The sequence below is a fragment of the Calidris pugnax genome, unplaced genomic scaffold (genome assembly GCF_001431845.1).
Source record: "Calidris pugnax isolate Ruff unplaced genomic scaffold, ASM143184v1 scaffold95, whole genome shotgun sequence".
Lineage (NCBI taxonomy): Eukaryota > Metazoa > Chordata > Aves > Charadriiformes > Scolopacidae > Calidris > Calidris pugnax.
In genome coordinates, this window is record NW_015090885.1 from 1,584,861 (window position 1) to 1,607,590 (window position 22,730).

The window sequence follows — 22,730 nt, forward strand, 5'->3', positions numbered from 1 at the left end:
ACCCAAACACCTTAAAACCCCCCCCCCCCCTAAGAAAACCAAAACACAGACAAACCCAAAACCAAGCAAACCCCCCTATTTGTCCTTGGCTGAATTTAAGAAGACTGCACAGTGGCAACTGGAACTTCTGAGGCCACGGTTTACAACATAGGCCTCTGTCTACAAATACGTAACCAAAATAACTCTATTCGGCATAGAAGAACACATTTATTAAACTCTACAGCCAACTAATCATGTGACAATTACCAGAAGTGCAGAAAAGACTTATCATTTCCGTTCCTTAAATCACCTGGAAAAAATGCTATTCATATGAAAAAAAAAAAATCTCCTCAAAGAGTTGTTTCCACAAACAGTCAGATAAACATCATCTTAGCACCACAACAAGAACAACAAATCTACCTCTCTGGACGTAGCATATAGTCAAAAAGCTGACCCTTCAGAAAAAAAGAAAAAGTGTTTTAAACAAGCGAAGAGGAGAGGAAAAGAGAGGAAAGAAGAAAAGGAGGAAAAAGAAGGAAAAAAAAAGAAAAAATCTGAATGGAAAATGCATAGTTTCTAGAGGAGTGTGGGTTTTTTTTTTTCTTCCCATAAAACCAGGTCTCCTGGATACTCTAATAAATGGATTTCCATCATGATTTACTACATTACCAACTACAAATTGGCCTTACATGTTACAGTTTCTCACATCAATCCCTTCTACAAAGACATTAGCCCAGACAAATGGCTCAGGAGGTAATCCATTCACACTGGGAAACAAATTATCCCTTAACAATATCTGCAGAGAAAAGCTGTTACAATGTACACACCTACTGTGTAACAAAAGTACTTAAAAAACCCCAAGAATCTTGCTGAATCAAGACTTAGGCTATGATCATATTCTTTAAAAGTAGTATTTTATTAGCAAAATTCAAAAGATCCCACTCTAGCTCTAACATCTACACACATGCCATTTTGTAACTAAGCAGCACCATTAACCTAAATGGGATTACAAGAACGTGTTTGCCTATTATTTTTACTAGGACTACAAAGGATTAGGGCCACCAGTAGCTTATTTCCAGAAACGTAACTGCTCAACCAGTCATAAAGCAAATTTTCTTAACACTATCATTTTACAAGATGAACAGTTGATATAAGACGTGATCTTCAGAACAAAGAGCTATTTAAAAATATAATTAAATATTTTCCTTTGAATAAACTGTGCGTACTGCTCACATGTTAATCTTTTATTCTAAAACACTGACCATGAGAGCTGGTTATTTTGCAAATGTAAGGTATCAGCTTTGATGTATTAACATCACGGTGACTAACAAAACAGAATATCTTAAAATTCTTGGTTTTATGAGAGCTTCAACAAAATAATTCCTATTTTCCTAACCACTACAGATGTCAGGGACACCAAATGTTTCTGGTGAAAAAAGGACAGCAGGTTAAGGACAAGACCTTTCCTGTTACTGTAAATGTGTCAAAATAGAGGCCTGTTACCAAATAAAATGCTTTTAAGTCTATATTTCCCCAGACCTCCATAATGACTAATTCCCACTAAACGAAGAAAAGGACAGAAGGACCATCAGTGCTTAGAAAAAAGCATGGGATGACATCATTGCCTGTCTGCTAGCCAGGAAAGGAAGAGAGGGATTATCTGAGTAGTGAACATCTGGATTGTGTATATAAAGGCAATGAAAGATTTTTATACATATTAGTTCACTGAGTTCCACTGAATTTTTATCTTACAAAGAAACAGTAGTGCTATGATACGCTTTTATAATGAAAAAGCAACAGGAATTCTGTGGTCTGGGTTAGTATATTAAAAGATACACAAACAGATTTATCATTCACTGCTTCTTTACTATATTTAATTGAAAAAATTTGGCAGATACTTGAACTTATAACTCTTTCTTTTCACGGTAAAAGAATGCAGTTTGGTAACACTAGTTTTCTTTCTGTTAGGATTTCAGATACAAAGACTGTAAGTGATTCTGATCACACTGAAGTTCAAAATATATTCAGTTCCCCATCCCAGTACCATAAAGGCTGCTGACACAAAATGTTACACGTGAAGTGTTTCAATTTCTTAAGAATACAATTAAATTCAAATTTATATTTTCGCATTTTTTTTATGATACAGCATAGAGTTCCTGCATTAAATCACAACTCTAATAGTTGTGTAGAGACTCAACTAGTCTGCATTTAGCAGCTCTATAAAGTTATCCTGCAAAAAAATCAACTTTATTCTGGATCACAGTAGTACGCAAAGAAACATTCCTACCTTGAACTGTGAGAGTTGCTGATGCTTCGGCTTTTCCAACCATATTTTCTGCAACACAGGTATACGAGCCCATATCTCCTGCCGTAACTTTCCGGATTTTCAAGGTATGATCATCACGGATTTCATATCTTTAAATATACATAGTAATAAACAGTGAATAGGAATAACAGAACTCGTACAATTTCTGTAAAGGTTAAAAATGTGGCCAGTTTGCTTTCAATTATTTTTATTCCTACATTACTCTGAGAAATAAAAAATATGTATAAACACTTAAAAATTAATAGTGTAGAAATAGTTTTAAAAGCTAAGTATATCCAAATATTCGAAAACCTTATTCTGATTTCACTTGCAACACGAGTCAGTTTTGCTGATGTCAATAGAATTTCACTGGTGTAATACAATCATAAAGCTTTAACACAAAACATTTTAATTGTTAGAACTCTTTTAACAAGAACATGTAATAATGGTTATTATTCTTCCTATAATATTTCCATCTGAATGAAAGATTTTTTTAATATGGTTGAAAAGAAAACACTGCTCTCAAGAAGATCAGAATTGCTTGAAAGTCAACATAAATCACAATTCATTCAATATTTTTTTTAAAGAACAATGTGGCCTTTTACCATTTCCTCTCATCAATTTTTTTCTCTTCATGTAACAGAGTCAATCTGTTTCTCATTCTGGGAAGTAGATTTTTCTCTTAAAAATGCTATAATTTTAATTAAACCTATAGACTAGATTAACAGCCAGCTGGATTTGGATAGCCAACTGTTACAGGGTTTCTTCTTTTAATCCCCTCTCCTAACAGGTTTTTAACTGATAATTGGGAATTCAGAGTAAATAAATAATTTATCTATCTATCTATCTATCTATCTATCTATCTATCTATCTATCTATCAATCAATCACAGAATGCTTCAAATACAGCTTAATGGTAATTAAAAATGTCTTGTTAGATCAAGTTCTCCATTCATAGAAAAAGAAATGTTATCTGTTGGATGTTGAATGTCTGCATCATATACCAAGCTAGATGTCATAAAAAGGTAATTCCATATACTGCACCTTGCTTTTGGTAATTCCCCATCATCTTTCCTCCATCTTACTGTAGGGACTGGGTCACCTCTTGCCTCACACTTAAACTCCGCACTATCATCCACAGTTACAGCCAAATTACTTGGTCTCTTCACAAAAGATGGTCTCTCTAAACGGAAAGGAAATAAAAAAAAAAGGGTTAGTCCAGCAGCTCTATGCCTGTATTGCTATTTTTCCAGAACTGTGGCTGTTAGAGCAAGGGGAGCAGGGTTACAAAGGTAATGGAGGTGTCTCTGCCACCGCTCCTCTCGCTCCCAGCCCCAGGCAGATCCATAGCTCTGTGGGTGGCCAGCGCTGTGAATCTCAGCACAGGAGGCAGACACTCATGACAGCGGCTGAGGATTCAAGCACAGACTTCCTTACCTCTTATGAATCATCACCACAGCTAATAGACCTAAAGGAAAACAAAACTTACATGGGAAATCTAAATACACGTTGATCCTCAGATAGAAGCGGGCCTGCTGGAAGGACCTAGACAACCAGCTACTCATCTGCTGCACTGCTTCAGAAAGACAGAAGGCACAAGCCATACGTTATCTCACTGGAGGTTTTGACTCAATGGTGCCTCTAAAACTGAGGGCTAAGTAAGGCCCAGCACAGTAGCTCTACAAGGTTGCTTGCAGGCGTCAGCAGCAGCTAATGTTTGATGCAATCATTTCCAATGCTTCATTATAAAGATAAGCTTTTCTTTCACTAGCACACATAAAATAAAACAAGCCAACAAAAACTCCCCTCTATAATTTTGTTCATAAAAATTGCTGTTATCCCTGACTTGGATGGATATGGCTATCCCTGACTTGGTAGGACATGGATGACCCAAGTCCTGGCTCATCAGAGCCAGAACAATTGCTGCATACTTTTTCTTAGGCTTTCTGAAACCAAATGGGATCTCAGTACAGGCTGTGCTATTCTGGCAACCCAACCACTAGCTGGAAATTTCAAGAAAGGGATTGACATACTTTTCTCCCTGTACCAGCGTTCAAAGCTTTATGGTGCTGGGCTATTCAGAGTTTTGTAGTTCCACTCCAGGAATGCAGTGAGGTTTGCACAAGGAAGAAAGGTGTTTTTAAGAGTTCCTAGGATGCTCCAGGAAAGATTACCCACCTAGAAAGGCAGCACCAGATGACAACAGGATGTTCAAAAAAGAACAGGGAAGGTTTAAGAGGGGAATGTGTGGCAGGTTCCTTTTCCTAAGGCAGATGACCTCTTTGCCTATAAACCTGTGAATGCTCTGAGGGAGTTGAGAAGGCTGTTGCACGTTTTGACTTGTATGTATTAAAGATATAAATATCATTTCCCTGGACCTAGAAGAGTCTGAAGCCATTGGCACAAGCAGGAAATATGAATAACCTAAAATATGCCACAAATTTCTCATAGCAATACAAAAGCACCAGACAGAAGAGACAATCCCGTATTCTTACTGTCTCACATTTGTGTGTGAAAAACGTGTTTACAAATATTACTTTCACTTTGCAGATACAGATATACAGATTCAGTATTATAAAACCTTAGTGAATGGTTCGAAAAGGACTGAAGTGGAAATGTGAACTGAACAAAACCCTACAAAAAGAGCTTGCTTTATTTTCAAGCATGCCTGGACCAACTGGACACTTGTGTTACATAAAATCTGCCTTTGCTCGCAATTCTAGACAAATAATGTTAAATGAAATAGCAAGTTGATCTTTAAACTGTCAGTTCTAGCCTGGTTTCATATACAAGAAGTGAGAAATAAAACAGAGACCTCCAGACATGAATCTAGCTGTGAATTAAAAAGAATACAAATATAGACATTCTCCCCTGACCCGGCTCCTTTCTTGTGGGTGCAGTAAAAACACAATGTCAATGCAAGACAAGAACATTCTGGGTTCAACTTCAAAGTAAGAATAATTTGGAGAAGAATATTCAACTTCATTATGCAAGAAAAAAAGGACTGATCCGTTAAGGCCAGGACTGCTGCACAACAGCAAAACCAACAAGAGGCATATTCTTCTCTAGATCAGTCTCCTAAAGGAAGAGTAATAGTCCAAGAGCTTTTGTCCGCCCATTCATAACACTCTTACTCAAACGCATAAACGGATAAGGGAAATCAGCACTGATTTAAGTATCTATCTTTGCCACACAATTATTTGGTAAATGCAAGGAAAGCTTAGCTGGGATCACTTTGAAACTTTCTAGTATTACAGCTTCTGGCATGGAATCATCTATCTGAACGAAAGCAAAGAGTTAAAAGAAAAAGTTCAACTTCTAAATAACCCAAAGCCATAAACAGAAGATTTATGTTTAAAGATTTTAATATATGAAGTCAGCATGTGTCTCGTGCTTTTTCACGCATATCTAAGGCCTGAGTTGACAGAATAAGGTGTATTAAAGATTTCTAGACACAGACTTGGAAGACATTCAAAGCTTTACTGTCCTGTTTGAAAAGAAAACCCCACCAGCTTCCACAGGCTGAAAATCAGAAATATCTTTGAAGGAAAAATGAGATGAAGAAAAAGGGAAAGAGAGACCTCATTCTGGAACGTATACCTCTTGCAAGTGTTCAGCAAGAGTATTATTTTCCTGCCTGGATTACATAACAGTCCATACCATGATTCCCCGTTTAGTAGTAGACTAGTGATTAGTAATTAACTGACACAGTTAACTAGGGGCTCTGGGCCTGGGCCTTTAGCATGTAACTATGACTTTCTTTCAATTCTAGATTTTGCTTGGAAGCTCTGAAAGTCTATTTGGCAACAAACTTCCTTCCAAAGTGCTTCAAAGGTGCCTGTAATTTAAAAAAAACCCCACAAAACAGTATAGTGGGTCATAGGAAGTCTTCCTTAGTTTCTAAAAACTTGCTGGATATCTTGCTGGATATTCAGTTTCAACAAGTTTAATATGGCATACAATCTCCCTTTATTACGGAAAGACCTCCTTCAAATAAAGCTCTGAACAGGACTGAAGTTGCCTGACTCTAAAAAGTAGTGAAGACAGATAAAACTGCCATAAACTGACAAGACAGATATCAAATCTGAATTAAACAACAACAACAACCTCCCTCCCCAAAAAACCCCAAACAAACAAACCAAGAGCCAGGACTAGTGTAGCAGCACAGTGATGGAAAACTCTGCTATGAACCACGGCTTGGATATTCTCACCTTGTGATGATAGCTTAATTATTTCTGTGGAAGAAATAGTTATTTTATCTCAAGCCTTTCCTACTTTAAACACATTTTGAATGAAAACTACCAAAGCTACATCTACAGTGATCACAAGGCAATTCTCCCATGCTGAAGGAATTCTAAGATTGCTCTTGGAGTTACAGCTTCTTTTCTGCAACAGCAACAAAAAATGCAATTTTCAGATAAGCTCAGTTATCTTAAATGAAAACGTCTTTTTTGTTGCTCAGAGGAACTATCATTAGGACCACTTGAACAAGTGTACCTGTTGTATCTTTACGAAACTCAGTAGATACAACTATAAATGAAAGGATGATTATTTAGAATAATTCTGATTTTCTTCAACGAGAGAGGAAAATTAAGCCTCTGCTTCTTAGTGAAGTTATTTTTTGCTTTACTGTTATTTTACAATACTAATTCAGTGAACACTGGGATTATTTTCAGTTCAAGAACTAAGCAAAAACACAACACAACTATGACAAAAACATTTTCAAAATGAACACTGAAAAAGAAATAGATGAGAATGATCCTAAATAAAAGACTTACTAGGAAAAACAAAATTGGACATTTTCATTAACATAGTCTTAAAGGAGGAGTTCTTACCTAAAACAGTGAGCTCCGCAACTTCACTTTCACGCTCTCCAACCATATTTGTTCCAACACAAACATATTTGCCAGCATCATTCTTTCTCGTGTATGTGATCATAAGCTTTCCTCCTCTGATCTAGGACAAATCAAGGATAAAAAAAACACTTTAATATGAACTAATGAACTAATAATATTTATTAACTTGAAAAAGGTATAGTTATAGATAATGAAACAAAACAAGTGATTTTCCAAATCATACAGAAAAGTGGGAAAAAAAATGTTACTATTGACCCAATTGCTTCTCTTATGCAAAAACCTTGCCTCTTAGTTTCACATCAGTATTTTACAAACTCTCAGATTTGGATTCCTATTACTTTTTTCTTCATTCTGCATAATGTAATATTGGCTGTCCCACAGCCAGTTTAATGCTTGTTGGCCAGAAGGACTACAATCCCTTTCTATCTACTACTGTAGTCTGGTATAATCAAGTGGAAAGTAAAAATTAGCACTAGACACAAATCCCATTTTCACATCAAGTGCTGCAATTACTTTTTCTTGACAAGAAATACATGTACAGTATTCTATCATTGGTCATGCTCGTTATTATTCATGAATCTTGTGTTTGTTTTGGTTCCATTTCTTAAGGAAGCAAAGTAAATTTTGTATTTTTTAGTTCTTCACCTTTAAATAAGTAATTTTAAAGGCTGATAAACAGTTGTGCAGAAGCAATTAAATTCTTACTGGGAAAAGAATAACCTTCTGCTCTTAATTCTGAATTCAGTTTTTTGGAAGATAATGGAACCCACATAACCCCCAAATTACAAAACATACTTCCCCTTTGTGATTCCAACTCTTATTATTTTATATAAAAATATGTATTAAACGTATACAAAAAATATCTGATCTCCATTTAAAATTATTTATTCTCCCATTTGATTGAAAAAATGGTTGAACAAGTTTCAAAGCTCACTGAAATGCAGCAAAATCTGTATAGGCAACTGAATATCTATCATGTTTACTTTAATATACAAACCGTTACTTAATTACATTAATTACATTTTTAAGTTAACATATGCTTGTGAGTCCAATCACATACGAAAAATCACTGTAGTTCAAGGCATGGGTGGAAGTACATAATAAATAAAAGCCACATATGAAGCTACATGAAAGGTTCTGATGTGGTCAGTGGGAAGGAGAAGAGTGTTCTCAATATGAGGTATTTTGCTCAAGTTGCCTGCAGCTAGAAATCTATCCCTGAAAATGTGACATCTTGAGCAGTGTTGGGCTCTTATTATCGTTGTAAGATGTACGCACTCAAAGATGACAGTCAGTTATTGAGATAAATGAACATGCACATGTAACGCAGATAGTGTTGCATACAAATTTCATTCTGTTGCCTTTGGCACTCGTTGTTTGAGAACAGAAAAAATATGTCCTTTATCATCCAGAAATCTAGTAATGCTAAAATTTCAATGGGGATTTGAGGCATGAAGAATGAAAAAATAAAGGTGACCTGCAAATACACATTTTTTTTAGAATTCGTGTGCATTTTTAGGTTGTTGACTACCGGAAATGGTAAGCATGAGACAAGAATGTAAAATATAATTAGAAGTCTATCTATATTTATTCCTGCTTTACATTTCTTTAAATCACATAAAGCTATTTATTTCCACTTAATCTATGCAAAAGATCTTAAAAAAATAATTTTAGAAAGATTTCCACATGCATTTTGGAGTATCTGTATATCCAGATACATATGCAGAAATACTTACTTTTCATGTGTATCAATATTGAATGCACTGGCTTTAACAAAGAAACATATTTACATATTACAAGAATTTACCAACTCGGCTGATGATTTCAAACCCTTGTAAAGTGATAGCAGTGATTTTCATACATGTCTCAAGAGCTCGAGTCCTACTGGTGTTCAGTAGCATTTGAGCTCCTCTGTGATTTTAGCACTTCAGAAAATGCCATTCAAACCCATTACAATATGACACCACTGTGTATTTTGCACAAATTGTAATCTCCAGCAAGAACTACCCTTGGAATTTCTTTAAGGAATCACCACAAGACTCTCTTCAAAGCATAGATGGAGAGAAGCAATAAAGCAGAAACATTTGAACAACTAAAAAAATATCACTGAAAGCTGCTTTTCTTCCAAGTTATTTGAGGTTTACCTAAGGAAGGAGAGTCAGAGGAAACATTCCCTCATGGACACTGAGGCAGACTTCCAAAGATGTGACATGCCTACTGAAGGAAGCTGTGCTTCCAAGAGGGAATTCTGAATGCATTTAGTGTATTTTTCCTAGGAGTTTTCCTCTGTTGATCTTTTTTGTTTGTTTGTTTGTTTTCCTTAAAACAGAAGAAGGGGTTTGAGCTTTAGCTACAATGATGGCTATGCCACATTAAATTGTGATGAATTACACAGTTACAATAAAACGTACCACAAGTGCATGTGGAATTACATATGTCTGTAACTAGAGCATTCACAGACGGCTAGAAGAAAGCATACTTCTGCTGTTGGGTCACTACCCAAGTTTTCCATTAAATTTTAACAATTAGGTACCCACCATCTCAGTAAGACTGATCAAGTCTCCCTATTTATTAACAAGACATTGCAAACCAAATCTGTAGCTATGACAAATTTATGTTCTCTATGTGCAACCTTTGCCATTTTTTCTCTCAATAGGAAATCCTAGAAATACCTACGGACTGTAGACCAACGGCTGTAACAAAGTACAAGAAATACATGCATGTGAGTTTTTGTAAGAACACCTAAAGAATCACCGTTATATTTCTTTGTCTTACTAATTTCATAACCAGTAAATCCAGTACTATAAGTTCATATCCAGTATCTAGAGCAGTAAAGTGCCAAATCCCCTTTGGGGGACAGTATCTGAAATCCTGCAAATTAGAAATATTCAGAGTCTTTGGATACTTAACAGTTAATCAAGGCCTTTTAATTTGAGTGGTTTGGCTCTTCTCATATCTGCGCCCCTGCCCCAGAATACACCAGCTGGACTTTATAGTAGCAAATGATAGAATGGTTTGAAAAAGTGACAGGCAGTGTAACATTTCATCCCAAAACTCCAGAAGAGTACTGAATACAAAGAGAAGTCCTTTCTTCCTAGTAAACAAGATATGGCAAACAGTTTTACTATACTACTTTAGTAGATACTGCATATCATGGGAAAATAATTGCTTTGCTAACTGCCAAAGCTTTAAGTCCAATTTTGAAAAGACGGAAGCAAGCATCATGTTTCATTTATACAGAAATGATGCCAAGGCACTTTTTGACTTTTCACGCCTCTTCAGGGTTTTCTTCTGTTCTGTGCCTACCAGCAAATTTATCAGGGCTGTGCAAGTAGAGAATATAAGAACAGCACTGAATACTGATGAGAGAAAAAGATTGTGAACAGCGGTTCACAGATGATCTTCGGGTGCCTGTAACACGTATGGATTACTGTACGTACCTTAATATATGATAGCGTGGTGACTTAAAAAGACTTATTGAAAGCTATTTTCTGTGACCTGCCTGCCTGACCACATTTTGCTCCTCATGAGTAAATTGTTCATTCAAGCAAGTCCACTTCATTTATTTCTTTAAACAACAGTTGGAGATGTTCATACAGAAAACTCCAGGCACCCACAGAGTTAACTAGGTCCAGAATTGTAAATTATGGCCACCCAGCAGCAAAAAATCATATACAAATAATGAATCAACTCGGTCAGCCAATAAATCAAATCCATAAAAACTTACCCATGGGTTCTACAACATACCACCAAGTATTCAGTATAGCTGTACACATATGCATACTTATTCTCAGACCATATTTTATATACCTATGAGTGTTATGTGTGCATGTGTAAATTTCTGTATGTGTAAATCCATACCCATCTGTCTGTGTTAAGAAATATTTTTATATATATGTGGGTGATTAATTTACTTTTCATAGAAATGTGCTATGAAATATAAGAAAGAACGAAGCCATGAGAGAAATGCTTGGAGAGTCCAAATATCGAGGTGACTGGCACTCTTTTTAACTTTCTTTTAGCTCGAAGTTTCATTCTATTTAATAAATTAAATCTGCTCTGTTGCAAAATAATTTGAAAACAAACTTAAATCCATAAGAAAATTAAATTTAGACTGCAGAGTGAAATACTGACCTGTGTTTGTATAGCCAGGGTTTCTGCATATGTAATGTCACAAATTTCACATATTTCAGTCTTCTACAATACACCACACATAATATCCCATTTTATTTAAATGAAAAGTGATGGGCATGCGATATTAACCTGTCAGACATGGTCTTTGCTTTAAAAGTGTATCATCTAATTATAAATGACAATAAACCAGTTAAAGAACAAGGCAAGCACAGGCAATTGAAATTAATAGTGTCACCAATGGTAATACAAGTAAAATGGATTTTTTATCTATTAGTTCAGAAACACAGAGTTTGCTTATATCCCTCTATGCAGTCTAGCATCCCAAAACAAAGTAGTAGAACCATATTATTACTTATCATTGCAGCACAGACTGTAAGGCATGGAATGTCAACAATAGAAGATAACTTTGTGGTTTTGACCAAGTTGAGTAAAAAAAAAAAAAGTGTACATGAATACCTATCTTAAATTTTTATTTAAAAATTTGTCTCTTGTTCTAAGCCCTATAAATCCCATATATTCTTCCTTATCTATTATAGCATACTTAAATATCAGACACTAGATATCAAAACATGTTTGGAATAGATCTTCAATACCGATTAAAATTTGTTCTTGTTCAACTTCAAAGTTCAGACTGAGGAGTCTGTCCCACTTTCAGTGCCATTCTCTGGGACTCCAGGAAGGTACGAGCTGCCTCCTCCAGATCAAACACACAAAAAATTCTGTTTGAAAGAAGTTTAAAATATACTTTCAAGTGGTCTTACTGTGCCGTAAAACTGTCATGACAAAGTGCAAGTCATTTGTTCCCCCCTACCATACAGACCAACGAAACAGTTTTGCAATGATGACAGGCCTGAAGGTAGAGTCTATAAAGGCTGGTGCAATGTATAGAAAGATAGCTTTACTTAAAAAGAAAGAGCATTTAAGGTAGATAAAATGACAATAGATTCAGGCTGCTGCTCCTGGCACCCCTGCCATTCCGGCCAGGATACATCAGAGTCAGAATCACATTCAAGTCCGCTCATGAGACTGCCTTCCCCTCTTTCATGCCCTCATTATTAATGACTGTATCTACATGAAGATGTGTATCTACAAAGGCTTAAGGGTTATCTGTGTCCTGAATTGCTTGGTGACTTCAGAGGCAGCTGAGGATTATTCAGCCCTTGGCATTATCACAAGACAGCAAACATCAGAATTACCATATGTGTTTGATACTCTACCCAGCTAACAAGATCATGGAAACAGCCAAGATATATGCAAAATGTCATAAATCAACTTCAGAAAAGAAAAAAAAAAACACATACCTCAGCATATATGATTTTCGGAAGTTTAAAATTGTAACGATCCCAAACTTACTTTCTACAAACATTTGGCTTTTGTTAATCACAAAGGAAGATTTAATTCAAAATAGGCCATACTGGCTCACATTAATCAGAACTAATTTCTGAACAGACAGCTATGTTTATATGAAAATATTTGAACCAGTAAAATACTTTCCTGAAACGTTTTCACAGCTACAATACAAAACATTTACTGCGTAATACTTCCTTTCTTATTAGAAACCAAGATTAAATTCCTCCTACAACAAAAGCATGTTACAACTACCCTCACGGCCTTCAATCTGCTCTACCAAGATGTAAAAAAAACAAAAACAAAAACAAAAACCACCTCAGAAACTGTTTTTCACAATGCTGTTTATTGGGCACAGAAAACACAGTAAACTTAACTAATGGGCAAACATAAGAACATCCTATGGGTCAGTAAAAATATATATGGAACTAACTAATCTTTCTGCAACACCTAATGTGGGAACAATGCCTGTGTAATGAGACAACTCCAATATTTCTCTAAAACTGTAAATTTAACCTCATGCATGGATCTCCCCTGGATGCCCTGGTGCATATATAGCTTTCACTGCAATCAGTGATTGAAATCAGAAATAAAAGTGAACTTGAACTGAACTCGGTGTCTGGTATGTCTTCATTTCTCTTCCCTGAAGCAAGTCAGATGATTTGAAGTATCTGTTACACAGGAATTTTCTTTTAAGCATCACCACCACTGTGTTATTTAGACACTTCCAAGGACAAAATCCCAGACCAGCTGGGGTTCATTTGCCACACAAAATCTCTCAGTTTTTAATTATGTTACCTAAAGTATCACAAATGTAATATGGAAAAATAACCCTAACAAACCACAAATTTTAAAATGTATAAAAAATTCCTAACTAGTAACCATAAAAGAAACAACTTAGCTCAAATCTGTAGAGGAATTTAGCCACTGAGAGTGCCTACACTACGAAAGGCAGATGCAAGGCCACTCTGTGGGACTGTGTCGAAAAGTCACCAAGAATGAAGCCAAGGGCGGTTTCAGATCAGCTCTCCAGGGACCACAGGGGTCCATTTACACACCAGCCCAGGCTTTGTGTGCTGCAGAGTATGCCTAAAGCCTGCAGACAGCACTGGGGTGGGGATGGAGGGGGAAGCAGTACCACCACCATGCCATTTCAGAGGCATATGGACTCTGCTGCTAATTTCAAAGGGATTTCAGTCCCTAACTGTCATTGTAGGTATTGAACAACATTGTCTTACTTTTCTAAGCCTGGAGTTAATGTTGGCAGGACAACAACGTGGATTTAAGACAATTTGACATCATGGTGTGTATTTTGTTGATAGGAAATTTCCTACTTTCTCCTAAGTAAAGAGAAACTTGTGGAGGACATTAGTCTCCAACAGCGGAGTCCTAAGCTTCAACTTTAAAGCTTAGAAGCATTGGTAGGTAAAACTTCACCAAGACTTGTAATCTGATGAAAGACATCTCAGAGCGCAGATCTCTCACAGCCATTGTGCCAAAATGTGGGATTTTTCAAAGTCCTGATATAGGATCTTCTAAAGGGAACTGCTCTGACAGGACTCAAGTTATCAAGAGCTTTGAAGCAAACATTCATAGGTTGCCCTCTACAACGGTTCCCACAAGAAACTGAAAGGCCTTTAACATGCAAAATCCAGGTTCTCCTAGACTTAAAAGTTCAAAGCAACAAAACCATCATAGTCTGACAAGAAAGAAAAGAAATTAAAAAAAAAAAAAATATCAAAATTTTTCTCTTGGCATGCAGCAGGTCATCATTATCAGCTTTGGCTTCAATCAGGAGAAGGGACTTCTGTCTTCCTCTGGGGGTAAACCCAAGACCTTTATGGCACAGTTTACAAACTGAGTACCAAACACAGCAAATAAAATTTGTCACAGGTGGGAAAAATGCGCTGGATTCTTTCATACATTTCCAAGTTGGTATTTTGACAGTTTTAAATTTCAAGAAAGATTTGACTTCTCATTTTAAACATTTTCCTTTGAAATTTTACAATTGGGTTTCCTTCCAAAGAAGTGCTGGCACTACCAACTAAGTACTAGAGATACACAAATATTTTGCAAAATGTAACCTTGAAAAAATATGAAATGTTTTCTAACAGAAATACCAAAACCCTTCTGATTCTCTGACTTATGACCAAGATGTCATAGAAATGAGATCACGCCTCAAAAAAAAGCCCATAAACCTTGCTTAAGTTTCTACTGCATTTATCTCCGAGTCTAAGCTTAGTAGAACTCTAACTTTTATACTAAGACTATGCTGGACATACAGAGTCGTGAAAATATTAAGCCTTTCACATCATTTGTTTAACACTTTCAAAAAAAAAAGGAACACATGCACCACATTGTTCATTCTTCATGAACAGTTAAACACAAAAGTCATATATTAATCTGCCACATTTCACTCTTCCATCGGTGATCACTGCAGCTCCTGTGACTGCAGCACGTGCAAATCATAAATCAGAGATTTCCTTCTATTTTTTGTGGTCTGCACACAAGCTTTGTGCTACACGACTGAGGTAAAAACCTGCAGTCACAGGCAACCACAAGCAAATCTGACTCTAACTTGCCATTGTTATTGAAGGAACACTGAAAAGCCACTGGGCTAGACTTTAAAGCTACAGGTAAGGTCCCTGCTTGAAAGATGCTAAAATTTCAACTTGAAAAGAATAAGGAGAAGAGTGTATGCACAGAGAAGTAAAGATCAAATCCTCCAATTTCCCTAAACCACACAGCAGCTCTGTGTCATTATTTTCATTTTTGTGCTCAACTTTAGAACCTCCAGACAGGCTCAACAGGCAGTGAGTGACTTGCAGACCTCAGTCCATCCACAAACCTTCAGGCCTCTGTTGCCACGGGGGACTCTACAATACAAGCTGATCTTTAGCAATGGACAGTGAAGCCAGGAGCTACTTGGAGTTTCTGTTGCTCTTAAAATAAGCCAGCACAGATTGCAATCAAGCAGAACAAATCACACGCTGTTCCTATTATCGATATGTACTGGGATCATTCCTCCCCGATGCCCACGTATTTCCCATTGCCATCCTTTAACGATGACACCCTCCGAGAGCTGCTGTTTGGGGGCTACTACTAGACTCACCAGGGAGAAACACGGCTCCAGCGTCAGGAGGCACAGGCTGCCTACCAGCTCTGCTCTTCCCTCCCAGCCCTCGCCTTGGGAGCAGCAAACCCCTTATTGTTCAGTGCCTAAATGGAAGCGGTTACAGTGTGAATAGCCAAGGAGAAGGAAGAGGCTGAAGCCTGCAGAATGGTGCCTCTCCCCTCGCCTTGTCTGCTCGCGGCTGGGGGCTGCCCCAGCTATTGAGGGGGGCTCTGGAGCCCTGCTGGGATAATTGCTTCCTTTGCAGCAGTTCCTTGCTATTTCTCGCAGACGCCACCGTGGGTTTCAATTCCTGGCACAATTTTTGTTGTTGTTAAAAGGGTATTGTAAACTGCACCAATGGAAAAGGTGGAGAGAAAAAAAAGCGGCTGGAAGAGGGGAGAAACTGTTCTGGATGCTGGAAATATCAGCTGGTCAACGTTTTCCATTTGTATTTACAAAGCAAACTACGATCTAGTTGGTCAAGTTCTGCATGGAAATCGGCGTCTCCTGTTTGTGGCAGTTTGCTATTGGTGGAATAGGCTTGTAAAAATGGCAGAGAAATTGAAATTACTCAGCACTTTAATTTTTCCAGTTTTCTGTGGCTGCATGCATGTCTATTAAACTAGCGCTATGCCAACCTAAACTGGAAGCTTTGATACCTTCCGTGCAAGCAGTGGAAAAACACATAGTGAACAGGAACTGATCTTTACATAAAACTGTAAGTATTACCTGATCAGATTTCAGTTCCTTTGGTATGAATTACCTTTTTTCATGACAGTGACAGGAAGTTGAAAACTGCAATTGTATTCCCATAGTAAACCTTCCTCCCTAAAAATCACAGAAACTGCCACACTGTGCTTCCAAAACAGATACAAACCCAAACGTTCAATCTGAAGTAAACACTTAACTTTTAAAGACATTACTGTTTCTATACCAGCTACTTAGCATGACAAACAAAAAAAAGATACACTTTTGCATTTAAAAAAAATCATCTACCTACCATTCTGGGCAAATTTTTCAAAAGCAGATGGCAAAAGTTAGGAGTCCTCGGGTGTTGGGTAAGGCATGGGGCAGTCATCACTTCTGACTGTCAGACGGACATATTGACACGTCTAGGTAGTTGAATTTGCAGTTTCACTTTCAAAATCTGGTCCTGAATGCAGATGAGCAAAAGATGCTGCCTGTAGCCTGTGGCACAGGAGGGCACTGAGTGCCGCCCTGACCAACCAGGGACCATTTACAAACGGGACGAGCAAGAGCTGCCTTCAAGCTGAAGCACCACCAAGGTCTGAACTCGCCACTCCTGAGCCACTCTATGACTTCAATCAGCGCCCCAAATTCAGAAAAATATTTCTAGGAAAAATATTTATGACTGGCTTTTCTCTGTGTTGTTCCCATTACTGCAAGTTTTTTCTTTGCTGACTTCCTTCCCATGCTGATGCACCTCAAGGAAAGGCAAGGAAACTGATGAAAAACATACACTAAAGAATGCTGGGGAAAGCTGACATATGTGAACAGGCATGGAAGACAGTATTTAAAGGGCTGTTTTGATAGCATCTATGCAAACAAAAGACCTTATCAATAAGCTTCCCTAGTTTTCTTGCCTCCTTTTCCAACACAAACAAACGTTAACAGGATCAACCACTACCGCAATATGTAAACAAATTTCAGTAGGCCGCGTCAGTACCCTGATGTCTGTACCAAGGTATAACCTTAGAGAAAATTTTGTTAACAGTAAAGTTCACAATTGTTTATCTTAGAGAATATGTTTGTTTCAACGTAGAGTCACTGGTTACACTTATTTATGTCCAGAAAAGGTAAGGAAATGAGACTTGCTACCCTTGGAATTAATGGAAGACTAGCAATGTGGTTTTCAAGCCCTGAACAAACATTCAGAAATTAAGGGGAAAAGTTCTAAAAAACCTTAAGTATGATCAGCATAAAATGAAAATAGTCGCTGAACTAAGACTTCATCAACTATGCATTGTACTTTGCATTATACTATTAGGGGTTATACTTCATGTGCTTCAGACAGACTTTTTCTAATTCAGCCATATTGTTGATTTTTTTGAAGAAAAGAGAAAGCCAAACTCTACTGAAAATGGGTGTCATTCATGACCAGAAAAGTGATCATTTTAGAGAATGTTTCATATAGAGGGGCAAAAAAGTGTTCTGATGATTCTCTTCACCTTTAAAATAAGCCCATGTGCTACCACACATTTGACAAAAGGGCCACAAAATCTTAAAAATTTTTGTCCTTTGATGAGATCCACTTTCAGTGCAATGAAATGCTACGTGCTTTCCCTGGACGTCAAGTCTGGCTAGAAATTTTTGGTAGAATATAATATAAGTATTTCTACTGTATTTCAGAAAAATGTTTACATATCCTTCAATGTCTGAATACAGAAACTCTGGAAAATCCTATTACATCCAAACTTTTGTTCAATACCTGTAAGAACTAAAGAATAAATGCTGTACTATAGATATCATGACTTTCAAACATCCATGCAAAGAACAATCTGATATGCAGGTCATTTTATATTAAAATATCATATTTGCTGTATTTAGAGTTGCCTTTAATAATGTGTTAGATTTTGATCTAGCCTCATTCTGCTCACACAGCAAGCTAATTTCATAGTGGGATAGTGGGATTGCCTGGAAACATACCACAAAGGTATGAGCTTATGATTCTAATGGTAACTTTTCAAAAAGTGCTTAGGAGAAATTCACCTTGAAGCGGAGGAGAGGGCCAGTGCTGAGCCTGGCATACCCGTAGCCCAAAGCAGCAACTCTGTTCCTGAGACGTAAGAGGAGGTAAAAAACCAAAGCAGGAAGAGGGATTTAATGAGATGCACACTTCCTTGAGGAGTGGAAGACCAGAAGCTCATTAAGTGGGGATTTAGAAGAAGGTATATATATGGGATTCCATTGGAAAGAAATTTTTTATGCTAAATTAGTCAGCTAGGCAAGTAGATATTAGAGTGGTTTGAAGTGTTGATTTTTTTTCTGTATGATCATGTGGTTAAAAAAATAACACTTTTCCTTTTCAGAAAGCTCTCTTGTGGCATTGTCAACTACTCTTCAAATGCTTCCAATGGGAAAAACCATTGGATCACACCTAACTGGAGTTACTGTCGCTGTTACACTGGCTATTATAAGTTTCCAGTCAGTCTAAGAGAAGGAAAATGACATAAATCTAACTGAAAGGAGTAAGCAATTTAAGGCTTGTTGCCTAAAATATTGTGTTCAAAGTGTTTATAAAGAGGACAGTAAAGGATACAATACTGTCCCATTAATATCTCAACTCTCTCAACTGAATGTAAAGCGGATATAGAATATCTTAACATATAGTCTGAATGCTGCAGATAGGTACCTATGTGTAATGCCTGTAAACCTGTTTCAGAGACTGCATTTTGTAGAAAGTAAGGAGGAAAGAATACAAAGGCAAAACATAGTAGACTATGTGTTGCTTGGATTAAAAGTAATCTCCTCCACTAGCAGAATCAAAAATTGCATTGGTATTGTCCACTGCACCTGAATAATTAGGTCATCTTTACCTTAAAAAACTTTTCAACATTAGCTAGGATCAATTTTCCAATCAGAGTATGTGGAAGTCATTTGAAACAATGTAGGAGAGAAAATAAAACCTATTTTGATATCTATTCCTTTTATTATTTCACTACCACAAAACTGATGGCCATTAACAGTATGCAGAAGTAGATCTGGCCAAACAAATGGCCTATGTGTTTTGTCAGAGGACAATCTTGGAAAAAACCATGAACTCTGCTAAAAGCACATTTATAGGGTTCAACCTATTAAAATGGTATTTTAATATGTTAACATATTTCCAAATATTTAACATATTTGGAACATCCATGTCAACAGACTTCTGCTATAAAAGAGTTCCCTGGCTAGATATTGGCCCCACAGACAAGAACAGTATTTGCAAATATAATTTTCTGGGTTAGCAAACCAAAACCCATTTTAATTATAACCAGCTAATTATCCAACATGGTATCTCGGTAAGACAATCCCAAATAAACAAAGTGTCCTTAACCTGTCAGTAGCTAGAACTTATCCCACAAAGCCAATATTAATGATGTCCTTTTGTCCATCACCACATACTTTTTTTCAGCGTGTAGCTATGTAGCGCTGTAAACAACTGTTCAGGTATGAATCGGCCCACTTTCAAATTTAAAATGCTTCCTCATCTTTTCATTTTTGCTTATAGCCATATAGTTATTATATTAATAATTTAAGAAAAACAGAGATAAAACTTAAGTTTTAAAATTTCACATCTATTTTAACACAGAATCAGGAAGACATATAATTCATTCTCAAAAATCATCAAAACATACTTCTGTGGAACAATCAATGAGAGACCGAAGGTTATGTTTAAGTTGTCTGGAACAGTGTAGTGATAAAGGCTCCAAATGAACAGGTATCCCAAATATCACAAGCTGTAATGATGTGTTAACCTTGGTGACAGTCAGAACAGAAGGGTCAAAGGTTCAGCTGGCCTCCCTGGGGGGGATCCCTCAAGGTGAATTTGAGACTCATTGACAGGGCAGCATAGTAAAACTGACACTACAGTCTAAGAAACGTATATGTTACAAAGATGAAGAACTGCCTTTTTGCTGAACTTTATATTTACAGCAGTAGAAGAAATGGCCTTTGTTAAGACTGTTAGCGTAGGGAGAACACAGTTTGCCACCATTAGTTATATACTAAAACATACTATATAGCTAGTTATAATACTAAAAGCGAACATTTTCAAGGTTACCTTCTATTTTTGAATCGGAACTAATTAGCAAAGCAGGCTCACAGGTTTATTTACTCTAGTTGCTCCAGCTACTCTTAATTTTGCAAATTTTAAAAGTTATTTCCCCATGTCCTACTTAAAATTTCCAGACTGCTAAAATTAAGGTTTCTCCTCCTACTGAAAAACCCATTACAACTATCTACATTGGTTAGCTTCAAGAATAACAGGTACAATAGATGACCTCTTATACCACCAAAGCCTTTGATTTTGGATGACATAAGTAGAGTATGTCACCTCTAGTTGCGTAATTCCTAATATTTAAGACTGACAAAAGCAAAAGATAACAGCAAGACATGTAGCACAGAAATTTTCTTAGCAGAAAATAAGCAAAAATGAGAATGATTACGGAATATGTCCATAAAACTCCAGCTGGCAAAAGGAAAGTAACTTAATGACAAACAAGCCAATAACAACAAAAAGTGATGCAGTAACAACAGCAACAAAAAAGATGAAGAATGTCAACTCATTAGGCCCTTCAAAAAGGGGTTTCTCCCCTGCTATAAATTATGCAATAGACTGTCTTGGAAAAGGCGAAATACTAGTCTCAGTGAAGCCAATGGTAATTCTCACACTGATTTCAGTAATGCCACAATTTCACACCGAGGGTTCAGGATGTGTGCAAAGTGTATTTTCATGAAACATACTAACCATAGCCATTGTGAAAGCAGATTTCCTAAGAGTTATAATTATGTAAAGTACCTACTATAAAGACATTCCTAGTTTATTAATAAACTTCTTCGATCCTTGAATAGGAGGGACAGTAACTCAAAATCACTTTGAGCGAGCACATAACTTAAATGGTAAAGAGATGTCATCTTTAAAATACAATAAAATCTCAAAATATTTGTAGCTGGGCTAGATCCTACAAGCATTATACAATCACAAACACCTAGAGTGGAGCATGGCCTGAGTATGTAAGTAAGTGAGAATATTACTCTACTGTTTTGTCTACAAAAAAGAGCCTGTTCTTGATTTAGGATGTAATAACTTTCAGCAAAGTGGCACAACACAGCTTTGTTGCAATAGTGTCAGGCTGCTTTACATGTATGAATGAATTCAGTCCCACGACTCATGAAGTGCTGAGTAAGAGGTACTGAACAACTTCAAGGCTTGCCCAAAATCACACAGGAAGATTGCAGCAGCCCAGCAATCTGCTTTGCTTAGCTTGCAGACTTTCTACCTCAAGGCAATCTTTACCGTACAATAATTTTCTCGGTAGGAAAATGTTTTGCAGGTCACTTTTAAAAAGCATGTTGCAATGACTGTATAGTCTCAAAGTAAAAAAAAGCTTATCTTTAATTCTATTCAGTGTATAGATCTGCCAGAGAGCAGAACCACTCACTCCTGGAGTCTGGGATACCTACCGTGAACCCTAAAATAGCTTCAATCAGACACCTGCAGCTTCTGTGGTAGCACTTTACCCCAAACAAGCAATTTTTTTCCTACGCGATTTGCATCAGGTCTAAGTCCAAGAGAAATGCTCAAACTGAACATCAGAGTTCAAACTTGTCCTAAGAGACAAATGATTTCAGATGAATGGGAAGAGCAAGATCTTCAGAGTCTGAAACGTGGGCCATGATGAAGGGAAGCCAACTTCCCCTCCCATGTCAACATCATTCGCTTTCAAAACCCTGGCACTCTGAATGGCATAGCCACTCGGAAAAGTATTGATGGAAAATACAAAAACTTACAGTTAAGAGATCTTGAGTCATAATCACTTTGTTCAAGGAACCAAACTTCATGTTTTGTGAGGGAAGGCAAAGTTACTTAAGCATACACCTCTCTGGCTAATTTCAAAATTAAATATATTCTATGTAGCACTAAAAAAATTCCAAGATATACACCAGGAAAGCATTTCACTTTCTCAAGTTTTACTTTTTTAGCAGCATTATTTTCCCTGGAACGTTTGTGGTTTTATTCTCTCTTAAACTTATAGGGGGAAGAATTTACTCACTTTCCCCCCTCTTATTTCTGTGTAATTTATTCTCCACTGTGGAGCCAGAACCAGGAGGCCTAGCAGAGGTGAGCAGACAACTAACAGCAGCCGAGGGAGAGGCAAAAGCAAAGCTGTTGAGTGAGAAGAAAATTAGTATAATTACATCCAAGTATAACTAACCACCCACACTTTCACATTAACTAAAAGAACCATCTTTATGTGACCGTGTGTCAAATA

General features: G+C 37.0%; 1 protein-coding gene across 5 annotated transcripts in view; it reads right to left on the reverse strand.

The window, feature by feature from the left end:
- The window catches only part of ROBO1 (roundabout guidance receptor 1), a 736,202-nt gene that overhangs the window by 80,510 nt on the left and 632,962 nt on the right, over positions 1–22,730 (reverse strand). For all 5 annotated transcript variants that reach the window (XM_014947370.1, XM_014947371.1, XM_014947372.1 and 2 more), the window contains 3 exons: positions 7,119–7,239; positions 3,328–3,466; positions 2,267–2,394 (listed from right to left, as the gene is read on the reverse strand). In XM_014947370.1, coding sequence (XP_014802856.1) covers positions 2,267–2,394; positions 3,328–3,466; positions 7,119–7,239 — 388 coding nt within the window. The remainder of the gene's footprint in view (positions 1–2,266; positions 2,395–3,327; positions 3,467–7,118; positions 7,240–22,730) is intronic.